General features: G+C 41.0%; 2 protein-coding genes across 2 annotated transcripts in view; both read left to right on the top strand.

Annotated features, from left to right (window-relative positions):
- The first annotated feature begins 2,620 nt into the window (after positions 1-2,620).
- Positions 2,621-20,212, top strand: dusp16 (dual specificity phosphatase 16). The gene is made up of 6 exons (XM_041780594.1): positions 2,621-2,904; positions 6,649-6,787; positions 14,837-15,000; positions 15,083-15,242; positions 15,372-15,495; positions 16,499-20,212. The coding sequence occupies exons 1-6, from the start codon at positions 2,632-2,634 to the stop codon at positions 17,616-17,618; spliced, it is 1,980 nt and encodes a 659-aa protein (XP_041636528.1). The 5' UTR covers positions 2,621-2,631; the 3' UTR covers positions 17,619-20,212.
- Positions 20,213-23,732: 3,520 nt separating this feature from the next.
- eps8a (epidermal growth factor receptor pathway substrate 8a) overlaps positions 23,733-26,365 on the top strand; it is a 58,058-nt gene continuing 55,425 nt past the window's right edge. Inside the window, exon 1 of the mRNA XM_041780539.1 lies at positions 23,733-23,954. The gene's annotated coding sequence lies outside the window, so the exon portion shown is untranslated. The remainder of the gene's footprint in view (positions 23,955-26,365) is intronic.

Here is a 26,365-nt window from a genome sequence, read left to right as displayed (position 1 = left end):
TTTAGTGCAGCTTAACAGAGGAGACACAAAACGTCCAATTACAGATTAATTTGTCTGCTGCCAGGCAACCAGAGCAGTTGGCAGGGAGAAAGATGCACTCTTGAGTTATATCTTGGACTTAGAGTGTTTTTCACAGTTAAGTTGACAACATGAAACCTGTGAAAACAAAGAAGATGTATGGTCCCGGATGCCTTTGAGCGAAAGAACGGGGAATTTCCATCAAGAAAACCCCCGAAAAGGTGAAAAGAAGAACTTAGTCTCAACTACAACTCCTGACTAGCTTAAAAGCTAACAACAACTACCAGTAACTGCCACAGAACACTGCCTGATAGGCAGCTTTTTGAAAAATACGTTATCAAGATGTCAGTGCGCTGAATTTTGAATAATTATAATTAAATGTATAACGTGCGCATGCAGAAGATGAGAGAGAGAGAAAGAGAGAAAGAACCAAAACAGGACTTGAATTGTGAAGCGTGACGGTCTTCTGTAAAACTGTTGGGTCAATCAGAGAAGTTTTTGAAATTCCCTGATGTCTGCAGACACAAACTAAGCGCTGGCTCACACCAGCGAGTCATCTTGGAGATCTGTGTGGGTTCACTGGTGTAGGTGTGGTGCCATATTAGCCATAAAGCTGCAACCAGTGGATGCGTAAAAACGCAGGACAAGTACCTGTCAACATCAATACATCACCTTCTCCTCCTTCGTGATTTTCACGCCTCATATCATGCATGTTATGCTGTAGTAACAGTGAAAACAAGTACATTGTGCCACACAAATAGCCGTCCGTGTGAAACACAGCACGCCATTCAACACTCAGCGCGCGATGTCCAGGCTACAGCACAGGCGTATATAGATACAGGACTGATTTAAGCAAAGCCTTGAGGCAGATAATTTGCCTCTAGGATTTTTTTGAATCGATTCACCTGGATAATTCAAGGAATCATTTCAGCCCTAATTATTTGTAAACTTGTAGTCATATGTATGATCTGTTTTCATTTTGAGATATACTGCAAAACCAAAAAGTACTGTGCTTTAAATTTCAGGTCAAACTGCCCATCTTTAACAACAGACTGGTCTAAAATCCGTGTTGTTTTATTTTATTATTATTTAATTTTGAGGGTTAAAGATCAAGGTTATTGGGCCTGATGTTCACCCCTTGGTTGAATCTCAAGAACACTTGGGATAGTTTTTCCTTAAGCTGGGTGTATACTGTGTGATTTTCAATTATTCCGGCTTACGAATGCACAAAATCTCATAGTGAAAGCAGAGCCACAAGCAGAATCATCAACTTTGGGGCAATTTTTTCCTTATAAACCGTCAGACCGTCTCTTAAGTGAGCGGTCGCTAACCTTTTATGTGTTTTGGACAGGTTTTATGAAAAAAGAAAAAAAAATCATGGACCAGTCATCAATGTGTCTGGAATATATATGTTGAAATGAAATAATACAAACAGCATTAAAAAGTGAAAAAAAATACAACTTGCCATTGTCAAATCGATCACATGATCATTGTGTGAGTGGGTGCGACGTGAGCCAGATATGCTGTGTAGAGCATGGCTAAAATTAGCAGCTAGCTCCTCCAGCCTTCCTTCTCTTTGCGTACTAATGTCCTGCTTTGGTATGCAGCCTTTTTACACTTCGGTTGAGTAGTTACACCCTTAACCCTTAATGGAAAACATATAACTTTAATTCCATTTTCTAGCTAAAAAGAATCTGTCATACCACGCTGTTCCTACGACATGCTAACTGCTAAGCTTCACATGTTTACGTCTAATGAAGTGCCAGAGAGACAGCTCTGATAAGAAGGCAGCACCCATCAAATGAAGCTGCAGCAGCCACTAGTGGCAGGAGGCCTTTGTACAGTTTTAAAAGAGCATTTGACGGCGATTTTGGTAATAAAAACAGGAATTTACCCACTATAAGGTTGCACCAAACTCCTCCTGGCACCCTAGTACTTTTTCCCTCCCTCACCTCTGAAATAACTGAAAGGTAAAACTTCTTCCTGTGAGGGATAAGTGTGAGGAACTTTGTTGGGTAGAATACCCTGAAAGCTTTTTTTTCTGTATCACAAATGATAAGCGATGTGTTAAAATCTACAGATTGGTTAAACTTTTGTGTTTTTGTGTTTTCCTGCAGAGTAAGACCTCTTCATGAAGAAGAAGATGAAGGTGCAAAGTGATGTCATCAGCGCTCTGTCAGGAGAAAAGACAGTTTTTGTTTCACGCCAGCCGTGGTGTGAATGAGAGCGACTCTCCTTCAAAAGACTCTCAGAAACAGACGTTTAAACAAGCAGAGAGTCAGACCCACAGTGGGGTAGTTAGAGGGGGTCTGGCTGCTTTTTTTTTCTTTTAGTGTAGAGTGAGCACTCTCTCTTTCCCGCTCCCTTTCTCTGTCTCTCTCTCGCTGTAACTCGTCCCGGGTTTTTTGGACTGCCGAGCGCCATCAGGATGACATCATACCCGACCGACACAATGGAGCTCTTCATCCTCTGAGGTTCCTCGCCAGGCTGCGTCACTGCGCTGGACCGTCGGCTCAGGACGCCCAACAGAAGGGGGAGGAGGGGGACTACGAGCAGGGAAGGAGGGGGGTGGGGGGGTGGGAGGGTAAGGGAGGGGAGGGGGAGTAGTCTGACATGTCGGAGAATCCTGCAGGACCAGGATCATGGTCCAGGTCAGGGGCGGTGAGGCCCAGGGCGGTGCGGGCGATCGCAGCGGACGCTCTGGTGGCGCTGCTGGAGGGCGGTTTGGACCGGGTGGTGCTGATCGACAGCCGACCGTTCGTGGACTACAACGCCTCGCACATCCTGGAGGCGGTGAATGTGAACTGCTCGAAGCTGATGAAGAGGAGGCTGCAGCAGGACAAAGTTCAGATCGCTGAGCTCTTGCAGCACTCGGCCAAGAAGAAGGTAAATGCACAAAGAATAAGGTAAACAGAAAGGTAAACGCACAAAGAAAAGGTAACTACACAAAAGGAAGAAAGTAAACACCAAGTATAGTCAGAACCTGCCTCAGTGCTTCAAGTTCTTCTTTGTTGTCTGTGCGTCCTTCAAGGAAGTGCAGAAAGGAGATTTGATTGGAAACTCCGCACAGAGTTGTATGTTTTTGAGATTAGATTTTTGGACTTTTTGCCCTTATTGGACTGGACACTGGGCTGCACGGCAGCGCAGAGAAGCGCTGTTGCCTCACAGCTAGAAGGTTCCTGGTTGGCTTCCCTGTCAGGCCCTTTCTGTGTGTAGTTTGCATGTTCTCCCTGTGCACGCGTGGGTTCTCTTTGGGTACTCCGGCTTCCTCCCACCACCAAAAACATGCTCATTAGGTTAGTTGTTGACTCTAAATTGGCTGTAGGTGTGAATGTGAGCGTGCCTGGTGGTCTGTCTCTATGCGTCATCCCTGCGATTGACTGGCGACCAGTCCAGAGTGTACCCCGCCTCTCGCCCATTGACAGTTGAGATAGGCTCCAGCCCCCCCCCCCCCCCACATGGGCACCTGCTCTACCAACAGAGTATAATCAGTACCCGCTGCATAATGTTAATTGAGACTAATGCATTAGATTTGTGATGAACTGATGCATCCTTTTAAGCCCAGACGCTGATGTGATACCGGGCAGTGGGTATCTGCGGATATCGATACTGGTTCGATCTGATACCAGGGTTAATGAATAACCCTTTATTCCTCATTTATGTCCATGACAACATCAGGTTTTCTCAGCCTTTTATTTGAAAGCTTTACATTATTATCAGTCATTAAGATAACTGAGTATATTACTGAAAGCAATATGTGGTTATATCATACCTCCAGGTTTCTGCAGCGAAGTTGATAGCTTTTACATCCATTAACTCTGCTGATAAATGTTCTCATACGTTCTTGTAGAGGTCGTGGTTACCAGCGTTGTCACTTTCAATCCATCCCTGGAAGTTTCTTGTGTTTATTCATTACAGCCGACAAAGTTAACCCCTTAACACGGCACCCCATTTTAGTGCAAGACTGAGAACTACTTAACAAAATTAAAGTGGTTACAGTTGGTGAAGTCCTGTCACTTCAGGTGAAACCCTGACCATTCCTGAAAGCGAAGACTATGAAGTTTCCATTCCAAGTGTCAGAATGGCTTTGGCTCTAACTGACAATGACCTAGAAGAGTTATAACTCACACACACACACATTTTAGATTTTAACCCCTTATGAGCCAGCAGGTACCCTGAAATCTTCAGGCAGGGATCTCTTGGCTGTCCCAGGGCCTTTGCAGTCAGGGCCCCGAGACTCTGAAACACCCTGCCTGTGGAAATCAAGATTGGCTGAGTCAGTGACTTCTTTTAAATCTCTTGTTAAGACTTACTTTTATTGAAAAGCCATTCCTGATTTACTTGAGTTTTAACAGCTCTTATTTACCTGATTTTATTTGAGATCAGCATGTTTTGCTGCCTGATTTTATAGGTGTTTAATTTGCATCACATTCTCTGTTGCTTGTGAAGCACTCTGTAACTCTGTTTTAAAAAGTGCTTTATAAATAAAGATTATCGTTGTTATTATTATTATTATTATTATAATTATTAAAATTAAACAAGCTCAAACACAGTAGAAAATGCCATTTTTATTCTTTCTAAACAGAAAGTTCAGTTCTATTTCCTGGTTGAAGCAGGCTTCAGAAATCTAGAGAAACTCTTGTTATTCACTTTTTGTTGGATAAAAATGGGAAAAATAACTAAAAAAGGTCAGTTTTTCTTTTTGTAAGCCACAAAAACAAAAAAAAGAAGAAAATTCAAAAATGAGTTCAGTGTTTTTGTCACTTCTCTTTTCTAATTTTTATATTTTAACCCTTAAAAGCTGTTGAAGCACACTTTGCATTACCATAATTACACGACTGTTTGTGTTATCGAAAAAATTCAACAGTTTCTGAAAGCTGAGAAATTTTACTTCACAGTCAGTACCCATTTGTTACGCTGTATAGCCCAGCTTCCTGGCTGGTACAACCAGCAAGTCTTTGTTAAAGGAGCAGTGCTCACTGAAATCACTGGAGGCTAATGCCACTTCTACTGCTCATACAGCCCAACTTAAAACGTACTGAAATATCCCTTTAAATGGAGGACTAAATGTGCATGGATGTCTGATGTCTGAGGCCAGGTTCTTTTAAAATGTCCAGCTGAATTTCACAATAAGAACCATGGAGACTCCAATTGGACATGTGGCGACCAAATGACATCATGGGTCCTGAGAGATGCTTAACACTGTCTGCTCATTTAATAACACATGACAAATTACTCATAGAAACAACCCAACACAAATCACACTGTATAACTGCCACCTGTCAAAATTTTAGCTTTGCATAAATTGGTTATATTCAAAGATATTGTTGGCTTAACAGCCGTAGATGCAACAAAACTGCTTAGCATTTGTTGTTAGCTTCCTCTATGCTATCTGGGTTCTACCTGCTAAACGCACAGGCCTTCTAGTCATTGAAAACGGTGACATAGCACACGTATGTGCTTCCTCTTAACTCAGAATAGGCTAGATCTAGAAACCCGAATCAGATTTGTGCATGTGTAATCTCTGGCATCACTCCTTTTTGCAAGTTCTTGTAGGAATGATGAGCCGAGCAACTGTTAGAAGCCGTCAGTATTTAATGAAAACTACACCCTTTAAGGCAGCTTTTTCACTTCCTCTCTGTTATTACAGTCAAACCTTTAAAATTGGACTTTTAGAAGTGTGATCTGAGGTTGAAAGGAGATTTCTTTAGTGTGATTTTTGAGTAATTTCATAGATAGGAGTCTGTGATGACCTGCACAGATTTCATCTGTGTGTTTGGCGTTTGATGGAGCTATGACTCAGAGTAAAACGGGTGCAACCGCTTATGCAACACTGCGAAAAGATTACGAACATGTTTAGTAAAAGAAAGAAGCTACACGAGAAATAAAAGCACAAATAAAAAGAAAAGCAACGAAAATATTCAGAGTTTTGCTCTGCATGTCTGAGGTAAACCTACTCTACATTTCCTTTTTTTAACCCGACGCCCTCTCTCTCTCCTCGCTCTGACCGTGGGCGTCCGACCTCAGAACATTTATTTTTATTTAACAAAGAGCGTTTGCGAGCTGCCGAGGCCGCTCCTCCCTTTTTGTGGCGTCGTGTTAAACTGGAATAACGTCTTAAAGGAAGCCCGGCTGCTCGCTTTATTACTGAGGCAACATTTTCCGTCCGATTATGAGCTGTCATTAATTCTGCAAGTGGAGAGGAGAGAAAGCAGAGTTTCCTCAGCAGAGTTAGAGCTGAACAGCAGCCAAACCTCTGAGGTTTGTTCCCTGTGTGCAGCTGAGAGGAGGAATCACAGAGACACTGATGAAATGTCCCTCCAGAGAGTAAAGTTCAGCACCATGTGCTTTAAAATGATCCAGCTTTGCTTTTTTATGATCAATAGACTCAAACAGTGCTGAAGCTGTATAAAGCTACAACTTTAGTCACATTTTAACCAAGTGAAATAGAGAGAAGTCTCTAAACTGCACAAATACATCAATGTTTGGACAAGTGAAGCTGGAGAGCAGAGGGGAACCACCACTCCTCTCCAGCTCATGATTAACCAGAATTATTTTAATAAAACTGTCAAATTTTGTGATGTATTTTGTCATGAACTCAGAAATGTCTCTGTGTTTCTATGTTTGTAGCTGGAGCTCGTTGGTGATCAGGAGGTTGTCGTTTACGATCAGAGTTCTTCAGACCCAGGTGCTCTCAGCCCTGAGTCGTTCCTCAGCGTCCTGCTGGTCAAACTCGAGAGGACCTTCCCCTCCGTGCATCTGCTCTCAGGTCAGTCCAGAAGAGTCCTGATGAAATCTGCACAAGACTCCGACAAGTCAGAGACCAACACTGTGCCATGTCAGCACACAAGGGTCAGATACTCCAGACATTCAGTGTCCACACTCCATCTGTTTAATATCCACTACTCTGCTCTGTGAAGTTATTCTAGTTGCATCTAGTGCTTTTATCATGAAGGTTGAGAAATGCTGAATTGTTTTAAAAGGCCCTGTAAGGGGCACCAAAGAGGGCATTAGGTGAAATCTTGTCCCCTAAGAGGGCATCAAAAAGGACAATTTGTCAAATTTTGTCCACTTTGAGGCAACAAAAGAGGGCACTTTGTCAGATCTTGTCCTCAAAGAGGGCATCAAGTGTCCACTTAGAGGGAACAAATTTCTGTCCAGTAAAATGCCACCATAGGGGGCACTTTGTTAGATTTTGCCCACTGGGAGAGTATTAAAGAGTGCCTTTTTCATATTTTGTCACCTTAAAGGGGACAAAAAAGGGCCCTTTTTGAATTAAGTCCACTTAGTGGGCATCAAAGAGGGCAGTTTGTTAAGCTTTGCCCCCTTGGAGATGACCAAAGAGGGCCCTTTATCACGATTAGTCTCCTGAGAGGGGAAGAAAGAAGGCCATTTGTCAAATTTTGTACCTTTAGAGGTACCAAAGAGGGCATTTGGCCAAATTTTGTCCCACTAAGAGAGCATCAAAGAGGGTACTTCACAAATTTTGTCCCCTAAGAGGGAACCAAAGAGGACAATTTGACAATTTCTGTCCACTTGGAAAGTACCAAAGCGGAGCCCTTGTCATATTTTGTCTCCTGAGAGGGTAAGAAAGAAGTCAATTTGTCAATTTTTGTCCACCTAGCAGTCACCAAAGAGAGCAATGTGTCAAATATGTCCTCTTGGCGAACACCAAAGAGGGCCCTCTTAACAACATTTTCTCCTTAGAGGGCACCAAAGAGGGCCCTTTATTAAATTTTGTCCACATAGAGGGCATCAAAGAGGACAGTTTGTTATATTTTATCTCCTTAGAGGGGACAAAAGAGGGCACTTTATCAGATTTTGTCCTCAACGAGGGCATCAAATGTTGTCCACTTTGGGGGAACAAATTTCTGTCCAGTAAGATGCCATCAAAGTGAGCACCTTGTCCACTTTTGGTCCACTTGGAGAGTATCAAAGAGTGCCTCTTGCATGTTTTGTCTCCTTAGAGGGGACAAAACAGAGCCCTTTTTTAAATTGAGTCCACTTAGCGGGCACCAAAGAGGGCCCTTTGGAAATTTTTTCTTGTTAGAGTGCACCAAAGAGGGTACTTTGTTAAGCTTTGTCCACTTGGAGATACCAAAGAGGACCCTTTATCATGATTTTTCTAACAGGGGGAGGAAGAAGGGCCTTTGTCAAATTTTGTACCTTTCGTGGTACCAAATACCAAATTTTGGCCCCTAAGAGGACACCATAGAGGGCACTTTGTCATATTTTGGCCACTTAGAGGACACTAAAGGGCTCCTTTTTAATTTTGTCTGCCAAGAGGGAACTTTTGACTGAACTTACTCCACTTAGATGACATCAGAGGGCACTTTTTAAAAAAAAAACTGTATCTACTTGGATGGCAATCTAGACTTCACTTTATTATTAGGCTGACAGAAAGTTAGTTTTGGCAGCTTTTCAAACACAACCCTCACTGACTACTTCATCAGTCAGCTTAGGTAACTCAAAGGTGACATCACTCAGACCTGGTCCAGTATTTTATGTAGTTTATAGTCCTGAACTGTGGACTGATGACATCTTCACTTTACGACACAAACACTGACGGCCATAAAATATCATTGATAAGAAGATTAAACAATACAGATGAAGGCAGAGTCCCTGCAGACACTTCTGGATTATAAATGATAACTCAGATGATAAAGTTCAGTGGCACTTTCTAATGTGAAGGTTGGAAATCAAAAATTACTAACCTAACTTGTTTTAAATGTCATTTTTTGTTGCTAGTATTGTTGAATTTTTAATAGTATCATTTTAAATTAAAATTCTGGTATTCACAGACCCCCAGCTCATCAGTTTGAGTGAAAAACCTGCAGAGACTTGTCCCTGTAGCAGAATAAACTCCATGAATGAGACTAAAACCTTGCCGCCGTTGATTAGACTTTGTGTGTTTAGCCTCAGTTTCTTCTCTCAGTCCGAGTCGCTGGTGATGAATTGGTTTACGAGACGATGACAGGCGGCTCGTCTCCCTCTTTCCACCGAGTGTTTGTTATGTAACGGTGATGTCATCCTTCATGGCGTCTCCACCCTCACACATAAAAACACAAAGACTTCCTAAAATCACTCGGTCAAAGGTTTAACTGTTACACAACCACAGCAGCAGCAGTTTGAGGAAAAGAGGAACCTGTTTGAGTGATGATGAGGAGGAGAGGAGAGGAAGAATTAAAGGGAAGTTCACAGAGAGAGAGGACCATTAACGACTTTTATTTTTAAATATATAGCTGTATGTGTAAAATTTTTACATATGCAGGGTTATACTTTAACACAGACTTTAACTAGAGAATCAGGAATAGCTAAACTCACCAGAGTAGCAATTCAGGATTCATCCGCTGATTAAAATAGTCCCCAAGAAATGTGGGATTTTCTCCTGATTGCAGGATAAATATAAGAATTATTGTGACGCTTCAAGGGTTGCCACAATACCTCTGTCATATTTGTGTAATTTAGACATCGTGCAGGAGTTTGCCTGCAGTTTTAAGTTGATTTATTCCTCTCCAGAGCTCTTGTGTTGTTGAATAAATTAGATTTGGTACCAAAACAACAAAAAACAGAATGCCTAGACAGCAAGTAATGTTTCTCTATTTTGCTTTTAACTGTCAGAATTGCACGCAAACTTCATCTGACTGAGTCAACAGTTCAAAAGGGTGAAAAAAGGAAATTTAATAGACTTAACCCCCTTCCTTATGTCTTATTTTTGCACATTTCTCACCCTTAAATGTTTCAGATCATCAAATAAGTTTTAAAATTAGATAAAGATAACATGAGTGGAAAAAAAATGCAGTTTAAGGGGAAAAAGCCATGCAAACCTAATAACTGGCTGTTATTTGTGATAACTGGCGATGAGTCTTTCACATCGCTGTGGAAGAATTTTGGCCCACTCTTCTTTGCAGGATTGTTTCAATTTAGCTGCATTGGAGGGTTTTCCAGGATGACTTTGACTAGAGCAGTGATTTTCAAACGTTTTTTGTCCAAGGCGCACGTAAGATTGAGCCAAAATCGCAAAGCACACTGTCTCTGTATTCATGCAAAATCTCCTCTTTAACATGTCTTTATTTGTATCTTCATTCCATGCATAATTGTAGTAATAATGTATGATTGTTCAAATTCACAACACACACCTAGACATTATTGGTCTTCACCATTCGGGAACAACTGAAGCATTCAAACACAGTCTAAAATGTATGTTTTTGCAGCGTATGTTTAAGCTACACCTCTCTTATTCATAGTTCTTGATTAAAGTGATCTGCTGTAGCAAATCCAAAACTTTTGCATTTGTTGTAGCCATTTTACCTCTAATTATCCAGATATATAGAGTTAGAAAATACCAGAAATACAGCAGAAAATTTTAGCTTTCTAAGTGGTTGTCCAGTTTTTTGATACTTTATGATAATGCACATTTTAAAACATTTTACCGTAACAGTGGTTATCTTAATCAGTGATGGGATCAAAACCGTACCGTGCAAACACGTATAAAAGTATCTTAAGTTGTTCTATAGCCAAAATAATCATGCATGGTTGTACAAATTCCCAAAGCACACCAGTGTGCCTCGCCACACCAGTTGAGAACCACTGGACTAGAGCACTCCAAAAATGTAATTTTTTGAGCCATTCAGAGGTGGACTTGCTGATGTGTTTGGGATCACTGTCTTGCTGCATAACCCAAGTGTGCTTGAGCTTGAGGTCATGCACTGATGGCCGGAGAGTCTCCTTCAGGATTATCTAGTAGAGAGCAGAACTCGTGGTTCCATCACTTACGCAAGTGGTCCAGGTCCTGAAGCAGCATCACATAACCACCACCATGTTTGACTGTTGGTTTTTTTGATGAAGTGATGTGTTAGTTTTACTCTACACCTTCAAGAAAGTTCAACTTTTGTCTCATCAGTCCACAGAATATTTCTCAAAAAGTCTTGGGGATCATCAGGATGAATCAATCAAATGTGAGATGTGCCTTTGTTTTCTTTTTAGCCAGAGGTGGCGTCAGCCACGGAGCTCTTCTGTTTTTGCGTAGTCTCTTTCTTATTGTTGAATCATGAACTCTGACCTTAACTGAGTCATGAGAGGCCTGCAGGGGTTTAGATGTTGTTCAGGGTTCTTTTGGGACCTCCTTGGTGAGTTGCCCATGCGCTCTTGTTAGGCTGGCTTCTCCTGAGAAGGTTCACTCCTGTTCCAAGTTTTCTCCATTTGTGGATAATGGCACTCACCGTTGTTCGCCAGAGTCCTACCTAAGAAAGGGTTTTCATCCCTTTCCAGATTGATAGATGTCAATGACTTTGTTTCTTATCTGTTCATGAATTTCTTTAGATGGGGCCATGATGTGTTGCTTTGTGAGATCTTGTAGCCTGCTTCACTTTGTTAGACAGGTTCAACTTAAGGGATTTCTGGATTCAACAGATCTGCCAGTAATCGGGTCTGAGTTTGAATAGTGAAACTAAGTCGGCTTTCCAAAAAATGTGGTTATTCACAGTTAAATTAGTTAATTTCACATAGGGCTAGGTAGGTTTGGGTGGCATTTTTCCCTTAATAAATACATTTGTCTTTTAAAAATGAAATTTTAATTTTACTAAGGTTATCTTTTTCTATTATTTAAATTTGTTTGATGACATGAAACATTTAAGTGTGACAAATGTGCAAAAATTAAGAAATCACAGCACAGTATGTATATCATTGCTCTGTCCCCCACCTGCTTCCAGAGAATAGATGGTTTAAATATCTATTTATGTTTTTAGAAATATATATACATCATATAAGGGTACATTCTGTAACTACATGCTATGAAAACATGATAGGCCAGCTGCAGATTACAGACATATCTTTATCCCATTCCAACAAAAACATTTCATAGCTCTTGAGGAATAAATCTATCATGTGCATGTTGGACCTGCAGAGCTGATGGAGGCTGCAGAGCATCAATTCAGGGGCCTGTTGCTTAGCAACAAGAACAAAGATATCCATGCAAAGCTGTTTAGTTTAACTCCAAATACACCAGATTTTAAAGAAAAGTAGATCTGCAGCACAATTACTGGGCAGCGAATGTGCAGAGGTGGGTCGAGATGAAGGGCTGGGATGGTTTTTGTAGCGGTAGGGAATGAACATGAGGTCCAATGGTGCTAACCCTTAACCTCCGATGTCTTACAGTTCAGCCTTGAGTTAGAGTGTACATTTGTGCAAGTTTTTTGGATATACCATGTTCAAATGAACCAAAAGACATCCATGACTAGCCCAGAGTTTATTCTGCTGATGAAAGAAGTGTTCAGTGTTTTCTTCTGTAGGTTTGAAGATTGCAAGCAAATTTGGAATAATTACGAATGCTTTTTTTAATTTAAAGTTGTTCTACATTTAGTTAAATACATGAGGTATTGAAAAAGTAGAGGTGTGAGGCTGTTATCAGGAAAGTAAAGATGAAATAATGTTGTCATGCATAACAAACTTGAACTTTGTTAACCTGTTGTTGTAATGCTTTAGAGCGTCATCAGGTACGATGCTCTGTCTGCAAATCAAACACGAGCCGTAAACTGATAACCTTATTACAAGAATAATCTAGTTTTATATTCATGTCATCACCATGGAGCTAATAATAAACTAAACCTCGCTGAGATAAAGCCTTTACCTGGCTATAAACCTTTGTGCTGTGTCTTCACAGCTGATTAACCTTTAGTTACAGGTCTGTAAAACAAACTGGACTTCCTGATTGAGAAGGAAAAGTTTGAAATGTCAAAAACAATTTCATATAGGTTCCTTAATGTCATGTTTTTTTTTTTATTATTGCATTTTTAATGTGAATATCTGCACTGATCTGTGTACGTGACTTTGACTGCGTTTATGTGGTGTTGAAACCATTAGAAAAGCAGTTCCTATCTGGAAAAATTGACCCGAACGCCCCCTTAAACCTGAGGAACAACTCCAGGAGTCAGAGAAAAGCTTGGCATTAGGATGATCATAACAATAACTTAAGTCGTAAAGCGCCTATAAAAACAGATGTTTACAACATACTTTAACAGACGTAGAAAGGCAGTAACTCAGGAATAAGAGAATCAGAGTTCAATCAAAAAGGCCTTTGGAAGATCCTGTTGGCGGAAACATTGTCCAGGTTAAATAAAATTGCCCATTGGGAGCTGAACACTGTTTTTCTGCAGAAGTTTGCTTGCGATTTATTTGATGGATTCTCTCCACTCCCGCGCAAGTTTCCTATAAAGAAGACAGCGTTGTTTTTTTCACAGATTCAAACAAAGTATTGAGAGTATTGTAAGCATTAATGCATTTAACCCAGTCCTGTCCTAGCAGTGGATAATGATAAGGGTAAAAATGATGATGATAATGATAATGTCAGGGATGATGATGGTGATTGTAAGTATGACGGTTAGGAATGCATGGTATTAGATTTTTTGCATTCAATATACAGATACCTATTTATCGGTCTGATATCAATCCCAATATATATATGTAGTTCAGAACAATACTTCAGTCTTTTGAATACACTTCAAAATTTAAGGAACAAGGATGAACCAAAACAAAGACTTCTGCTGGAGTAGGTCTGTCAGTCCTGCAAAGAACTCCACAAACATATCTGTACACACAGTCAACATTTACAGCTGATACTGGCTGGTATTTACAGAAAAATAAATATGAAATATTAACAGCCATTATGCCCTCATATTCAAAGCCAGAATTAATAGCCAATATCGGCTGATATTTACAGCTAAGATTGGTTGGCATTTATGGAAATATAAGCCAATATTTCCAGCAAATTTGGCTCATACTCAAAGCCAATAAAGACTGATATTTGAAGAAGCTAGTATAGGCTGATTTTTACATCTGATAAAGACTTAGATATTTATAGCAATAAAGGCCAATATTTACAGCTAATTTAGGCCAATATTGACAGCCAATATTGGCTCATATTCAAAGCCTATATAGACCAATATTTACAGTCAATATAGGCTGATATTTACAGCTGATAGACTGATATTTACAGCCAATATAGGCCATTATTTATAGCCATTTTAGACAAATATTTACAACTGATTAAAACTGATTTTTAAAGCCAGTGTAAGCTGATGTATACAGCTGATATAAGCCAATATATCAGCTGTATATATCAGCTGTATATATCAGCTGTATATATCAGCTGTATATATTGACTTATATCAGTTGATATAAGCCAATATTTACACCATATATCTGCTGATATTCAACGCCAATATAGATCCGTATTTACAGCCATTATATGCTGATATGTACAGCTTATAAATGCTGACATTTACACCTTATATCTACAAATATTTAGTTTGATATAACCCAACATTTAAAGCTGATATAGTCAAGCATTTATTGGATGAATAAGGCAGATATTTATAGCTGATAAATGCAAATATCAATATAGGCAGATAATTACAGCTAATATAGATCGATGTTTACAATGACATAAGCCAATATTTACAATTGTGATAGGCTGATTTTTACAGCTGATTTAGGACGATATTTCAGTGTACACGGGCCAGTATTTACAGCAGATTTATCAATTGAAAATATTGGCAGACTTTCTTATCCCTATATGATAATTACTTTTTTTAGCTAAAATATGCTGATTTGGATAACATCAGGATTATATTGTCTATGACAGTTATAAGACTGGTGATGATTGTGACGTTGGTGGATTTGCAGCTAAAGTTAATAATGAAGATGTAGATGAAGGTGATGATACTGACAGCGATGAAGACACTGATGTTGACAGTGATGGTGATGATGGTGATGTTATGATGATGAAAATGATGATAATTTTTCATCTCATTCTTCTCAGGTGGGTTCTCGGAGTTCTCTCACCTGTTCCCTGGTCTCTGTGAGGGGAAGTCGTCTCTAGTCCCCACCTGTATGTCTCAGCCCTGCCTGCCTGTCACCAACGTGGGCCCCACTCGCATCCTTTCTCACCTGTACCTGGGCTGTCAGAGAGACGTCCTCAACAAGGTGAATATCCGCCTTTCAAAACGCAGTCAGTCTGTGTTCGTCCTGGTGTGCCCTGGTCTGACACTCTCTGTTTCTGTCCCAGGATCTGATGCAGCAGAACGACATCGCCTACGTCCTGAACGCCAGCAACACCTGTCCCAAACCTGACTTCATCCCTGAGTCGCACTTTCTTCGAGTCCCTGTCAACGACTCGTTCTGTGAGAAGATCCTGCCCTGGCTGGACCGATCCGTGGAGTTCATCGGTACAGAGAGCTTTATTTTACTATTCTCTTTCAGTAAAATGAAGCATAATCAGCCGGAGTTTTCACATTTTTTATACTTTTCGAAACAGTTTAAATCTGAAAAAATGGTTCTATTATTGTGTATTTCAGAGAAAGCTAAAGCCTCAAACGCTCGTGTCCTGGTCCACTGTCTGGCCGGGATCTCCCGCTCTGCAACCATCGCCATCGCCTACATAATGAAGAGGATGGACATGAACCTGGACGAGGCGTACAGGTGAGGAGCAAAGATCTGATATGGGTCAAGATGGGAAAATATCAGATAACATGCAGAAGTATGTTGAAAATGGACAGTTTACACCCACACGGCTATACAGTATATTGGCAGGCTGCCTAGATATATTTGTATATTTGAAGAAATCCTAACCTTATGGGACTGCAGGAAAAACACGCTAGATGTCTACAGAAATGTGAAATCATGAATTCACCTGTAGAAATTCTGTAACCATCAGATAATCAAGCCTGCACTTTAATGTGGAGTTCAGCCCCTTGTGTAGCTATAACAGCCTCCTCTCTTCTTGGAAGGCATTCCTCAAGATTTTGGAGTGTTTCTGTGGGAATTTGTGCCCATTCATTGTGTAGAGCATAGAACAGGGCTTTTCAGAAAGTTCTCAGAAGCTGTTTGGATGAAGTTCTGTCTGTTTCATGCATTACTAGCCATTACTAGGTCAAAATGAGTTATTTGGCACGCGCAGCTCCAGTTGTAACCTGAGTTTGACAGACAGACACTGCTGTAGTTTATGAACAGTGGAGCTTGTTGATGGATAAAACTCAATTAAGGTCACAATTTTAACTGTGACTGACAATGGCTTTGCTCAGGCTGAAGTTTTTCTACCCATAAGTAGTCAAGCAACTGTTGCCATTACTGGAAGCTTCCTGATTGGTTGATCAGTCAATTAGTCAGACAGCCAACAATAGGTCTAAAACACTCTATTTGCTTGTTAAGTCCTAATGTAACCCTTGTGTCTTATCTCATAACTCACATATTTTTCCCAGACTTTAAATCTTCAGTCAACATCCTAAAAGTCAGTTTGAGATGTCAACAGTGTGACATCGGAGCATTTAGAGGCTCATTCCTCTGACAGTTTAACCATCCTAATGAGTCCAGATCCTCATTAACCCTCTAATTAACCATCCACTGTCACCGCTCATTACACACACCCTGCTGATCTTTCTCTATACACTCTAACAAACACTCTGTGTATTTCTGTTTTGTTCAGGTTTGTGAAGGAGAAGCGCCCAACCATCTCTCCAAACTTTAACTTCCTGGGTCAGCTGCTCGACTTTGAGAAGAAGATCAAAAGTCCAAATGAAGAAAAACTCAAGTCGCTCCATCCTGAGTCAGTGGAGCTCCCTGTTCTTTCTGACAACTCGGAGCCTGCAGCCAATCGGGAGGCGGCTCCATGTCCAGCCGAAGGTACAGGTATGTCCATGTTGGAGCCACTCACGCTGCCCTGTGTGTTGGCTGACGCCCCTGAAGAGCGTCTGCTGGTCCAGGCCTTAAGCAGTCTGACGCTGCCTGATGGTCCAGAGGAAAACGCCCGTCTGAAGCGCTCTTTCTCTCTGGATATTAAGTCATATGGAGAGCCGGGCGGCGCCACTACTCACCGTGTCTTCGTGCCTCATGGAGGATCAGGAGACGGCGGTGAGTTCTACAAACCGTCAGGCTTCAAAGAGACGAGCAGTAAGCCATGTCAGTTCTCACCAGTGGAGGAGGTTTCGGAGCAGTCCACACCAGAGCAGAGTCCTGACAAAGAGGAAGCAGACGGTCCCGAGCGAGTAGCTCAGCCGCTGCCTCCATCAAAGTCCTCTTCAGGCTTCACCAAACCGCCGCCTGCTGCTCAAAGCTGCTCACAGCAGCTCCACCGCAGTGGCAGCATGGAGGAGAACGCCACCAGCTTCCTGTTCGGTTTATCGCGCAGCCAACAGCACCTCGCCAGACCAGGATCCAGCGGCGCCCTGAAGGGGTGGCACTCTGACATCCTGCTGGGCCCCGTTACCGTCTCCACTTCCTCTCTGACTGGAGGCTGGTACCTCTCCTCTGACTCCGCCCGCTTCTACTCTACTTCTGCTATCCTGAGCGGCAGTGGTTTGGCAGCGTACGGCTGCAGCGCAGGGCTGGACGCGGTTCGGCGGCGTGGGCGCCAGAGGACAGGGGACCGCGGCGACTCGAGGAGGAGCTGGCACGAGGAGAGCAGCTTCGAGAAGCAGCTGAAGAGGCGGAGCTGTCAGATGGAGTTTGGAGACGGACTGACGGACAGCAGGTCCAGGGATGACCTGCGGCAGGCAGGCAGCCAATCCAGCTTCTCCGGCAGCATGGAGGTCATCCAGGTGTCCTGAGACTGAATCAGGGATGCGCTGAGAGTTGGGAATCTGACGTTTGGTCAGCTTAAAGTCAAGGAAATGTACAGCTCCAAGGTGAGCTGATACCTGGGTCAGAGGCACACCGTCAGCCTGAATTAAAGACGATATTTTACTCTGGAAATAAGTTAAAGTTGTGGTTGTGTTGTCCTGAAGGACTAGAAGGTGATGCATTCTGGGTCGTTGATGATAAGTTAACAGCGATTTTTTTTAAATGAATCAGCCATGAAGCAGGAGTTTTAGGGATGAGCTTTGATCACCTCAAAGAGTCCAGGAAGAGAGACGAGGACAGCTGCTTCTAATTTTCTTATATTTTGGTTAATAAGATTAAAAAGTGCAGCTTATCAGCATCACAGGTACCGAAAGAATCTGTGCACATCTGTCCTCTGATTTCACTCAGCAAGACACTTAAAAACAACTACATCTTCCCCTTAAATGTCATAATTATTGTAATGACAAAGCTAAAACAGCTCACTGAAATATGAGGGCAGATTTTTAACATTTAACTGTAACAGTCATCCTCCAGAACAAATCAGTGCACTGTGACTTATTCAGACAGTGGACAGAAGCATAAAGCCCTAAACACATTGTAGCGTTGTGCCACCTTGATTGCCATCCCCAACACAAACTGCATGGCATGGTACTTCATACCAGAGTCTAAAGCCCACTCTGGCATCGCCTCCCCGCCTCACCGAGTAAGTGAAAAAGCAATATGAGCAGTGGTATTTCACCACCGCCTGAGGCCTTCTGTTTATTCTCCTCCTCCTTGAACAAAAGATGGCGCTAAATTTATTTTTCTCTGCTCAAACAGCGCTGCTACTACGGCAGCTGAGGTGGCCAAAACAGCTCCTCTTTTCAGGAAAACACTCTGCCAGCCATGCTGGAATAGAGCATTAGTGCCCCGGCGTGGGGCGTCCACAGGCGTCTGGCTGCTGTGGATTTCAGTCATAGAAAATAATGGGGGCAATTATTTTGACATGACGGCGGCGGTGTGTTTTGGGCTTACAAGTGTAGTTGTGTCAACAAAGCTCAAGTGCAAACAGACAAAAAATAAAGCAATCTGAGCCAAATGTAGATCCTCCTATCAGTCTCATATTCTAAGCTTGATTTATACAGCTGTGCTGTCTCTGAAATACTCCACCTGAACACTAGATGTCACTTCAGTGTCTGAGTTGGAGCTGATAAATATTGAGCATCAGTCAATCATAATGCATATCAGAAAAGAGCAGAGATGTTGAAGGAGATGGAAAGTATGGCTGCTGAATCAGTTGAGGCAGAAGAGGAGGGATTTTTGTGCTTGATCAGTAAATTAGAGAGACATGCATGTGGAAATCCACTTTACAGATGTCGACATGTGGATTTGATAAATTGGTTTGTCGCCTGCTGACTGATTACAGGGCGTTTGGTCCACTGTTAAGCCCTGTAGGTACATCGAAAACAAAGGTCATTGTCAGGCTACATGCATTGTCTTATTGGTATATAATGTAAATCAGGCTGAAGGCTCGCTACACAATAGACAGTTTTTGGCTGACTAAGGGGTGATGGTCTGTTCAAGGCATGTTGCAAATGATTATTTGTTCATTTGCCATCAATGCAAATATTTTACTGCCCTCAGTTGAATCAGAGCCTCCCTATCTTTAATCATAAATATCAAATGTGATATTTATGATTTCAGATCAGATTATATCCGAGGGATTACCTGCAGCAGCCAGTGAGAGCTGCAGACTGGGAAGTGTCACCAAACAGCTGCTGCACATTATCAGAGGGGGGCAGTAAACTACTGCTGCTATTCAAAGGACCAATCACAGGGCTTGCAGTCTATTGTTCTAATGCATGACAGGCATCAGGCTACACACGAAGGCTTTATTTGTAGGTGTAGGGCTATGCAAGCTTAAGGCATATGCACAAGTATAAAGCAGGCTTGAATATGTTGGCTGCAGCTCATTCAAAGCAACTTTTACTTGAAAAACAGAGGAATAGAATATGAAACAGGATCTGAAAATAATGATTCCAAGTTAGATTATGATGAAAAAAACTTCATACAAAGCAGTTAAAGGGAAATCTTAAGGTTTTACCTCCTCTCAGGCCTAATGTGATGACAGCGGCGTTGTTTTTATCAGACAGAATTCTAGTTATGGACCTGAAGGTATGTGCACACCTGTGATGCTGTTAGAGGAGTAGTCGTGATGTGAAGGCGAGACGAGACGTGCTGCAGGAAGAACAAAGTTTCTGATCAACTTTTCACGATGGACTCCGAGCCTGTGAATGTTTTTGATTGGCTGCTCTTCATCAGCCTCCAGACTCCATGATGATGATGATGATGATGATGATGATGAAGACTGGGACAGCTCCAGTCTAACTGTACCTCACAGATCCAGACTTTATTCTTAATGATTATTGAAGGGTCTAGCCTGACCGTTTAGAGACTCTGTGATGAAGATGAGGAAACTGTGATGTGGATTAAAGAGGCTGGGACTCGGACATGGACTCGTTTCAATGATAAAGACTCTCACTGGTGTTTGATGCTGCACTGCAGAGGTGTGAAAGGATCTGATTAAAAATATAAAGAAATCAAGAAGAAGTTGTGTTTCTTTTATTTGAGTTGTAAAATAATAATTACTGAATATTTAAGCAGCACACCAACCCCTTTATTAAGCTGTACTCTACTGTAAAACATCCATGGGTAGTTTAATAGCGGCACTAACGAATAGAAGTTTTAAGCACCTTATATTGGGTCATTTCTTCAAGAATTTATATGAGAATAAAATGATGGAAATCTCCTTTAAAGGGCAGCTGCAAACATAATTACACAGCACCCTCTGCTGGACATGTGTAACATTTTCAGCATTTATGTTCTTTACTGCCTCAACACAAGCGTCATCATAATCATATATCATTTTATGCATTATTAGACAGAGCAATGCAGCTAGGATAGACGATAGAAACAAACAACTACATTATGGTAAATATTTAAATCAGTTTATTTAGTGTTGTTGCTATTTATTGGTCGAAGATGATTCTGACTATTACAGAGCATCCTCCTAACATCTTGATATCCATCTTTAGCTGTAATTGCAGCTTGATCAGTGGTGCAGAGGTGTGCCTCCAAAGCTAGAACTAAACTTTAATACATGAATCACTTTCAATAAAGGACGATTAAGAGTAAGAGAACATGTAGGAGAGAAAGAGGAAGAAAAAGAATCCATTGCTGGAGAGGCTAGCTGCTCTCGGGAAAAGAGCGGGACTACTTGTCTATTACTTGTGCAAGTCTGAGAGTACAGCCGTTATATAACTTAGGAAAAGTTCCTGCTGTCGAAAAGAACAGCATTCCTGAAAAAAGGTTCTAAGTTCCAGGGGAACGTTTCTTTGGCCAAAGAGCCCCAAGTACCTCTGAAGGTTCCTAGTTCTCTGAGAAAGTTCCTTAAGTCAAAAAAGAACAAGGTGCCACTGAAGGTTCCTAGCTTTCTGAGAAAGTTCCTTAAGTCAAAAAAGAACAAAGTGCCACTTAAGGTCCCTAGTTCTTTGAGTAAATTCCTGAAGTCAAAAAAGAACAAAGCTCCCAGGTTCTAGTTCTCTTAGAGCCTTCCTTTGGTTTAAAGTTTCACAAAAGGTTCCTAGTTCCAGAGGGAAGACATATACTGAATTCCTACAAATGGTTCCATGTTCCTGGGGAAAGTTCTTGTTATTGTTAAAAAGCATGAAGTCCCTGAAAAGATTGCTTGACCCTTTCAAAAATGTACAGAGTTCCTTAAACAGGAGAAAATGTTTGCTGCTGAAAAGTACAGAGTTCCTTAAGAGGTTCCTTGTTGCTTTGGAAACTTCCTATTGGTGTAAAAAGCATGGAGTTCCACAAAAAGTTCCTAGATCCTGGGTAAAGTTTATTCTTAGAACCATACAAAGTTATTCAAAGGGTTAATTTTCCCTGGAGCAAGCTCCTGTTGTTCCTGATGTTGAAAAGCACAGAGTTCCTTAAAATTTTTTTAGTTTTTGTGGGAACTTCTTTTTGTCAAAAAAAAAAACAAAAAAAAAAAAAAACAGCTTTCTAGTACTACCTGGAGAAAGTTCCTGCAAAGTACAGAGTTCCTTAAAATGTTTCTAGTTCCTGGGGGAAAGTTTCTTCTGTTGTCAAAAAAAGCATGATGTTCCTCAAAAGGTTCCTACTACCAGGAGAAAGTTCCTGCAAAGCAGAGTTTCTCTAAAGGTAGCTTATTCCTGGAGAAAGTTCCTTCTGTCAAGATGCAAAGAGTGCCTCAAATAGTTCCTTGTTTCTGTAGTTCCTACAGAGTTACTGAAAAGGGTTGTGGTTCCTTGGAAAACTCCTTGTTGTCAAAAAGCACTGAGTTCCTCAAAAGGTTCCTAGGTTCTTGAGAAAGCGTCATCAAAAAGTTCTTTTTAACATTCTTCACTCCTGGGGACACTTCCTGCTGCCGGAAAGCACAGTGAGCCTCAAAATTGTGCCTTTTGTTTAAACATACACATTTCCTTAACAGTATCTTAGTTCCTAGGAAGTTCCCGCTGTCAAAAGCCGAGTCCCTCATAAGGTCCCTAGTTCCTGGGAAAAGTTCCTGCTGTTGAAAAGCACCTTTTGGTGCCCTCATTGGTTGACCTGGACCCCAGGTTGAGAAGCAATGCTTAAAACAAAGAATGATAAATTATTCATGAAATGAGTTTTGCTGACATGGTTTAACTTACACTATTATTATGTATCTGATTTGTTTCTATGGTGGTGTGTAGTAGAAGTATACAGTACAATCCCATGGAAATACTCGTGAGGTTCGAGCACTCTAAATTTATTCCTCAGCAGTTTCTCAGTAATTGCACCTGCTTGCCAACCAGCAGCAGGGGGCGTCCTCACCTTTACACTTAGTGTTTACATAGAGACAGAAAGGTGTTGTGCAATCCCTGAGTGCTGACTGGAAGGCTCGTCTTGCCTGCAAACTGCACTCAGATTGAGCTTCATCATTAGCTTTATGAACAGTAAAATAAGCCAGCTTTTTGTACGATAAGGGAGTATTTAAGGTAATGAAGCTATTTTTCTTTGAAGGATAACTTTAATTCACACATTTAATAATTAAATTAAATAATGAAGAGTTGATTTAGTAAATGACATAGTGAGAAGATGGAAAAAGAAGTTGCAGTGCATTTGAGATATTTTAATGTTTCTTTTTTATTTTGTGGTTAAGCTGCTTCCAGAGACCTTTGCTATAGTAAAACTTAAGACTTAATTCATTTGCAGTTCTTTAGAGCTCAACAAAACAGTGACCACCCTCTTTTTCAGGGGTACCAGAAGTAAATTTCCTGTAAAAAAAAAAAATCCTCTGTTGACATTTTAGAATAATTTTAGAATAATTTAGAATAATCCTGAATTGTCTTTCACCAATGGAGAATATTTTATCATAAAATTAAACATATGGCAAAGATGTCCCATGAGTGTTGAGCACCAGGAATCCTGCATCAGACTAGAATAGGACAACATTCCTCTCCCAAAACTCCAGCAACTTGTTTCCTAGATATATACAGACTGTTGTTAAAGAAGGGGTGATGCTACACAACAGTAAACATGGCGCTGTTCCTACTTTTTTGAGATGTGTTAACTCAAATTTGGCTAGATTTTTCATGAAATAGTTAAATTTCTCTGTTTTAACATCTGATATGTTGTTTTATTTGGACTAGAATAAGGGTTTATTCGATTTGACAATCATTACCCTCTGTTTTCTTTACATTTTACAGTGTCCCAACTTTTTTGGTATTTGAGTTGCAGTCATTTTCCCCAAGACTGCAAAAAAACCCCCATCTGTTTCTTACAGTGAGGTTGATAAACAAACTTGTGAGATCTACTGGAGCCTATAGCCTACCATAATTTCACACTAAGGTAGTTCTTGCTATTCTGCCTTGGATGTTAATGATATTAAGGATAATATTAAATACTATATGGAGAAGATTAATGGTATGTTACTTCCAGGACCACGCTAGAGTCAGTGTTGTGGACCGGATGGGGCGTGCCCACTGCAGACAGCTGGCTTGCCTGACAGTCAACACTGAGGGCTGAATTCTCCCTGCACTCAGTGGTCAGGTTGACTGCTGCTGCTGGTTTTCTCTTAATTCAAAGTCAACTCTAGTTTTATACGAGTCACATCCCACGGGTAGCACAGCGGCTAAAACTAACTTCTGCACCCGAACAGGCGCTCATTTTGTCGGATATAAAATCCAGTAAGGAGCCAGTGAAATCCAGCGTGGTGGGGAGATATCTGCGTTTATTTGTGCCATGTTTTTCTAACGTTACAACGGATTATTGGATGAAGCCCACACCTGCAGGTAAGCTCCTTTTAATGATTCTCAACAGGGCACTTCACATTCCTGCCCAGCTCCACCCAGAGACAAACATTTCCAAATCCCTTCACATTTTAACACATTCTAATTTAAATATCAGCTCAAAACAAGTGATTAAAATATTCCTAATTAACCCATGGGCGTGCTAACGGCTGTCTTTAACGGAAAATGTAAATGCAAACCGAGGCAACTTGATCTGCCCTCTTGCTCTAGAGAAGCAAAGGTGGCCCTACGACCGCTCCAGACCTCGTCTGAAAAAGTACATTTTCTAAATCTATAGGAATTTAAAAGCGTACTAAAGCAAAATAACAACTTTAATGTAAGTGTAAGGGTCACATCTTTAATTCGGCTTACATTCACAACAAAAAACTGAGCTGTTTGAATTAATATTTAACTTTTCTCACAGCAACTCCTGTTAATTCTCGCGTCTTCCCACGGTGAACGCATCGCTGGTCGATAGTGAGTAACTGTACCACTACCAACCGTTAATCAACAAAATATTAAAATAAAGCTACTAATTATGCTTAAAATGTACGCCGAATTAACAAATAGGTCTTAACGCAGCTTCATGTGTGATATTAAAGTGTTACACTACCATGTATGCCCTAAATTTCTCATGTTTAGCTTAAATTGCTAGACTTTTAATGGGGTTTGGTACAGTTTGAATGACCATTAGATAAATGAAGGTATAGAAGGGACTCCACGTTTCATAGTGCCCCCCATGTTGTCACTAAAAGCTAAACACCTGCCCAAGTGAAAGACAAAATCTGAGCCGAGCCATGCTAACATGCTACCCCAGGTGTGAGTAAGCCCCCCCGGGCAACAGGCGGTCTGTCCCCCGGCTGTCCGTCCGCGGCTGCCCGGTGTGTCGGAGCCTTTTGTTTGGCTTGGCCTGAAAGGAGCACGGTTGCCAGGGCTGACAGAGATATCACGGCTCGGTATTGTTCCAGCCGGGTTACCGGAAGGTCTCCACGGCAGCGTTTTTATCTCCTATTGTCTTTTTAAAACAAACGGATCCTGTTGTCTGTGACTCCAGTTGTCAATTCTGACAGGGTTTTTTTAGGCGGGAAATAAAACATACAGCCTGGTTTGTTTCCTTTAAATCGGACCCACTTTGATAGATATCTGGTCTAAGATAGAGTAAATGTGTTTCTGACAGGGGTGTGAACGGTTAACAGATGTTAATGTGCTGCTGCAGCTCATTATTGTCCCCCCTGTGACCTGAACAGGTAATTGGTGTTATGAGAGGAGCGGGTCCCAGGTGAGATAACCCGGGTCAGTCTAAATATTAACACCATACACAGCAGAGCCTCACTTTCTGCCGAGTATGTGTGGATTTCTATCTGCAAAAACAGTCTTTTCAAATACCATGAAATAGTTTTAATATTACAGATACAGAGCAAAGAAGATTACTGTTTTCTCATGGAAGCCCATAGGTGTTTTTATTTCTTGACCAAAACAAAGATGGCGGCCGGAAGTTCCGCGATGTCCATTGTTGCCTTCAGATAAAGTTGTATTCATCACACTAGCTAGAAAAGTCCATGCAAGCACCCTAAGATTCTGCATTATACATTTTTAAAACAGTTAAAGCTTAGCAAGACCGCAGTAATACAGCTGTATACGGTATTACTGCAAGGTGTTAAAAAGCCGCATAGTAAAAGAGGCAGGTGGATGTAATACAGCAAGTACAACGTGTGCTACTATAGTCGTTTAATTCATTCAATTTTACAAAATGCTTTGTAAAGAAACAATCAGGTCACATATAGAATTTAGCAATTTTGGGGCCCTTGGCAAACACAGACACGGGGCCCTCCACATCCATTGTTCTCCCCCCATTTAAAATCTTATTTATCAAAGAAAGTCATACTTTTAACTTGATGTAATATCAACAAAAAATGACAGTTTAGCGATGTTTGTGTAGAAATATCCAGATGGATTTCTAAGTTGGCATCTGGTAACCAAATGACATCAGAGCTATGGCAGTTTCATAATAACTAACGATAATTTACTTTTACCAACCAAAACCTCTCAAAATGTGGCCAAATATATGTATAAGTTCATAAATATTTATTATAAAATATTTGTTAAAATAACACAGTTACAACACCTGATTGTTTTGGTGTCCTCCAAATAATAATAATAAAAAGAGAAGTCCTAATTTCCCCCCAAAAAATCACTTTTTATTTTTTTGCATTTGATATTTAAATCTGGCTTTTATGCCAACTCAACTTATACTTATACCAGGAGATGGCGAACATGAGTAACTTCAATCCCAGCAGCATGTTTTTGATGTTTCTATTCAAAGTTTTGGAGTTTGTAGAGTTTGAAAGACGCACGCCCAGTCGAGGAAACGAGTCGGAGCATCACAGAGAGAAAGACAGCTAATTGTAGCGAGA

The sequence above is a fragment of the Cheilinus undulatus genome, linkage group 23 (genome assembly GCF_018320785.1).
Source record: "Cheilinus undulatus linkage group 23, ASM1832078v1, whole genome shotgun sequence".
Classification (NCBI taxonomy): domain Eukaryota; kingdom Metazoa; phylum Chordata; class Actinopteri; order Labriformes; family Labridae; genus Cheilinus; species Cheilinus undulatus.
The sequence above is the reverse complement of the archived record's forward strand: the minus strand, read 5'-3'. Positions and strand labels throughout refer to the sequence as shown.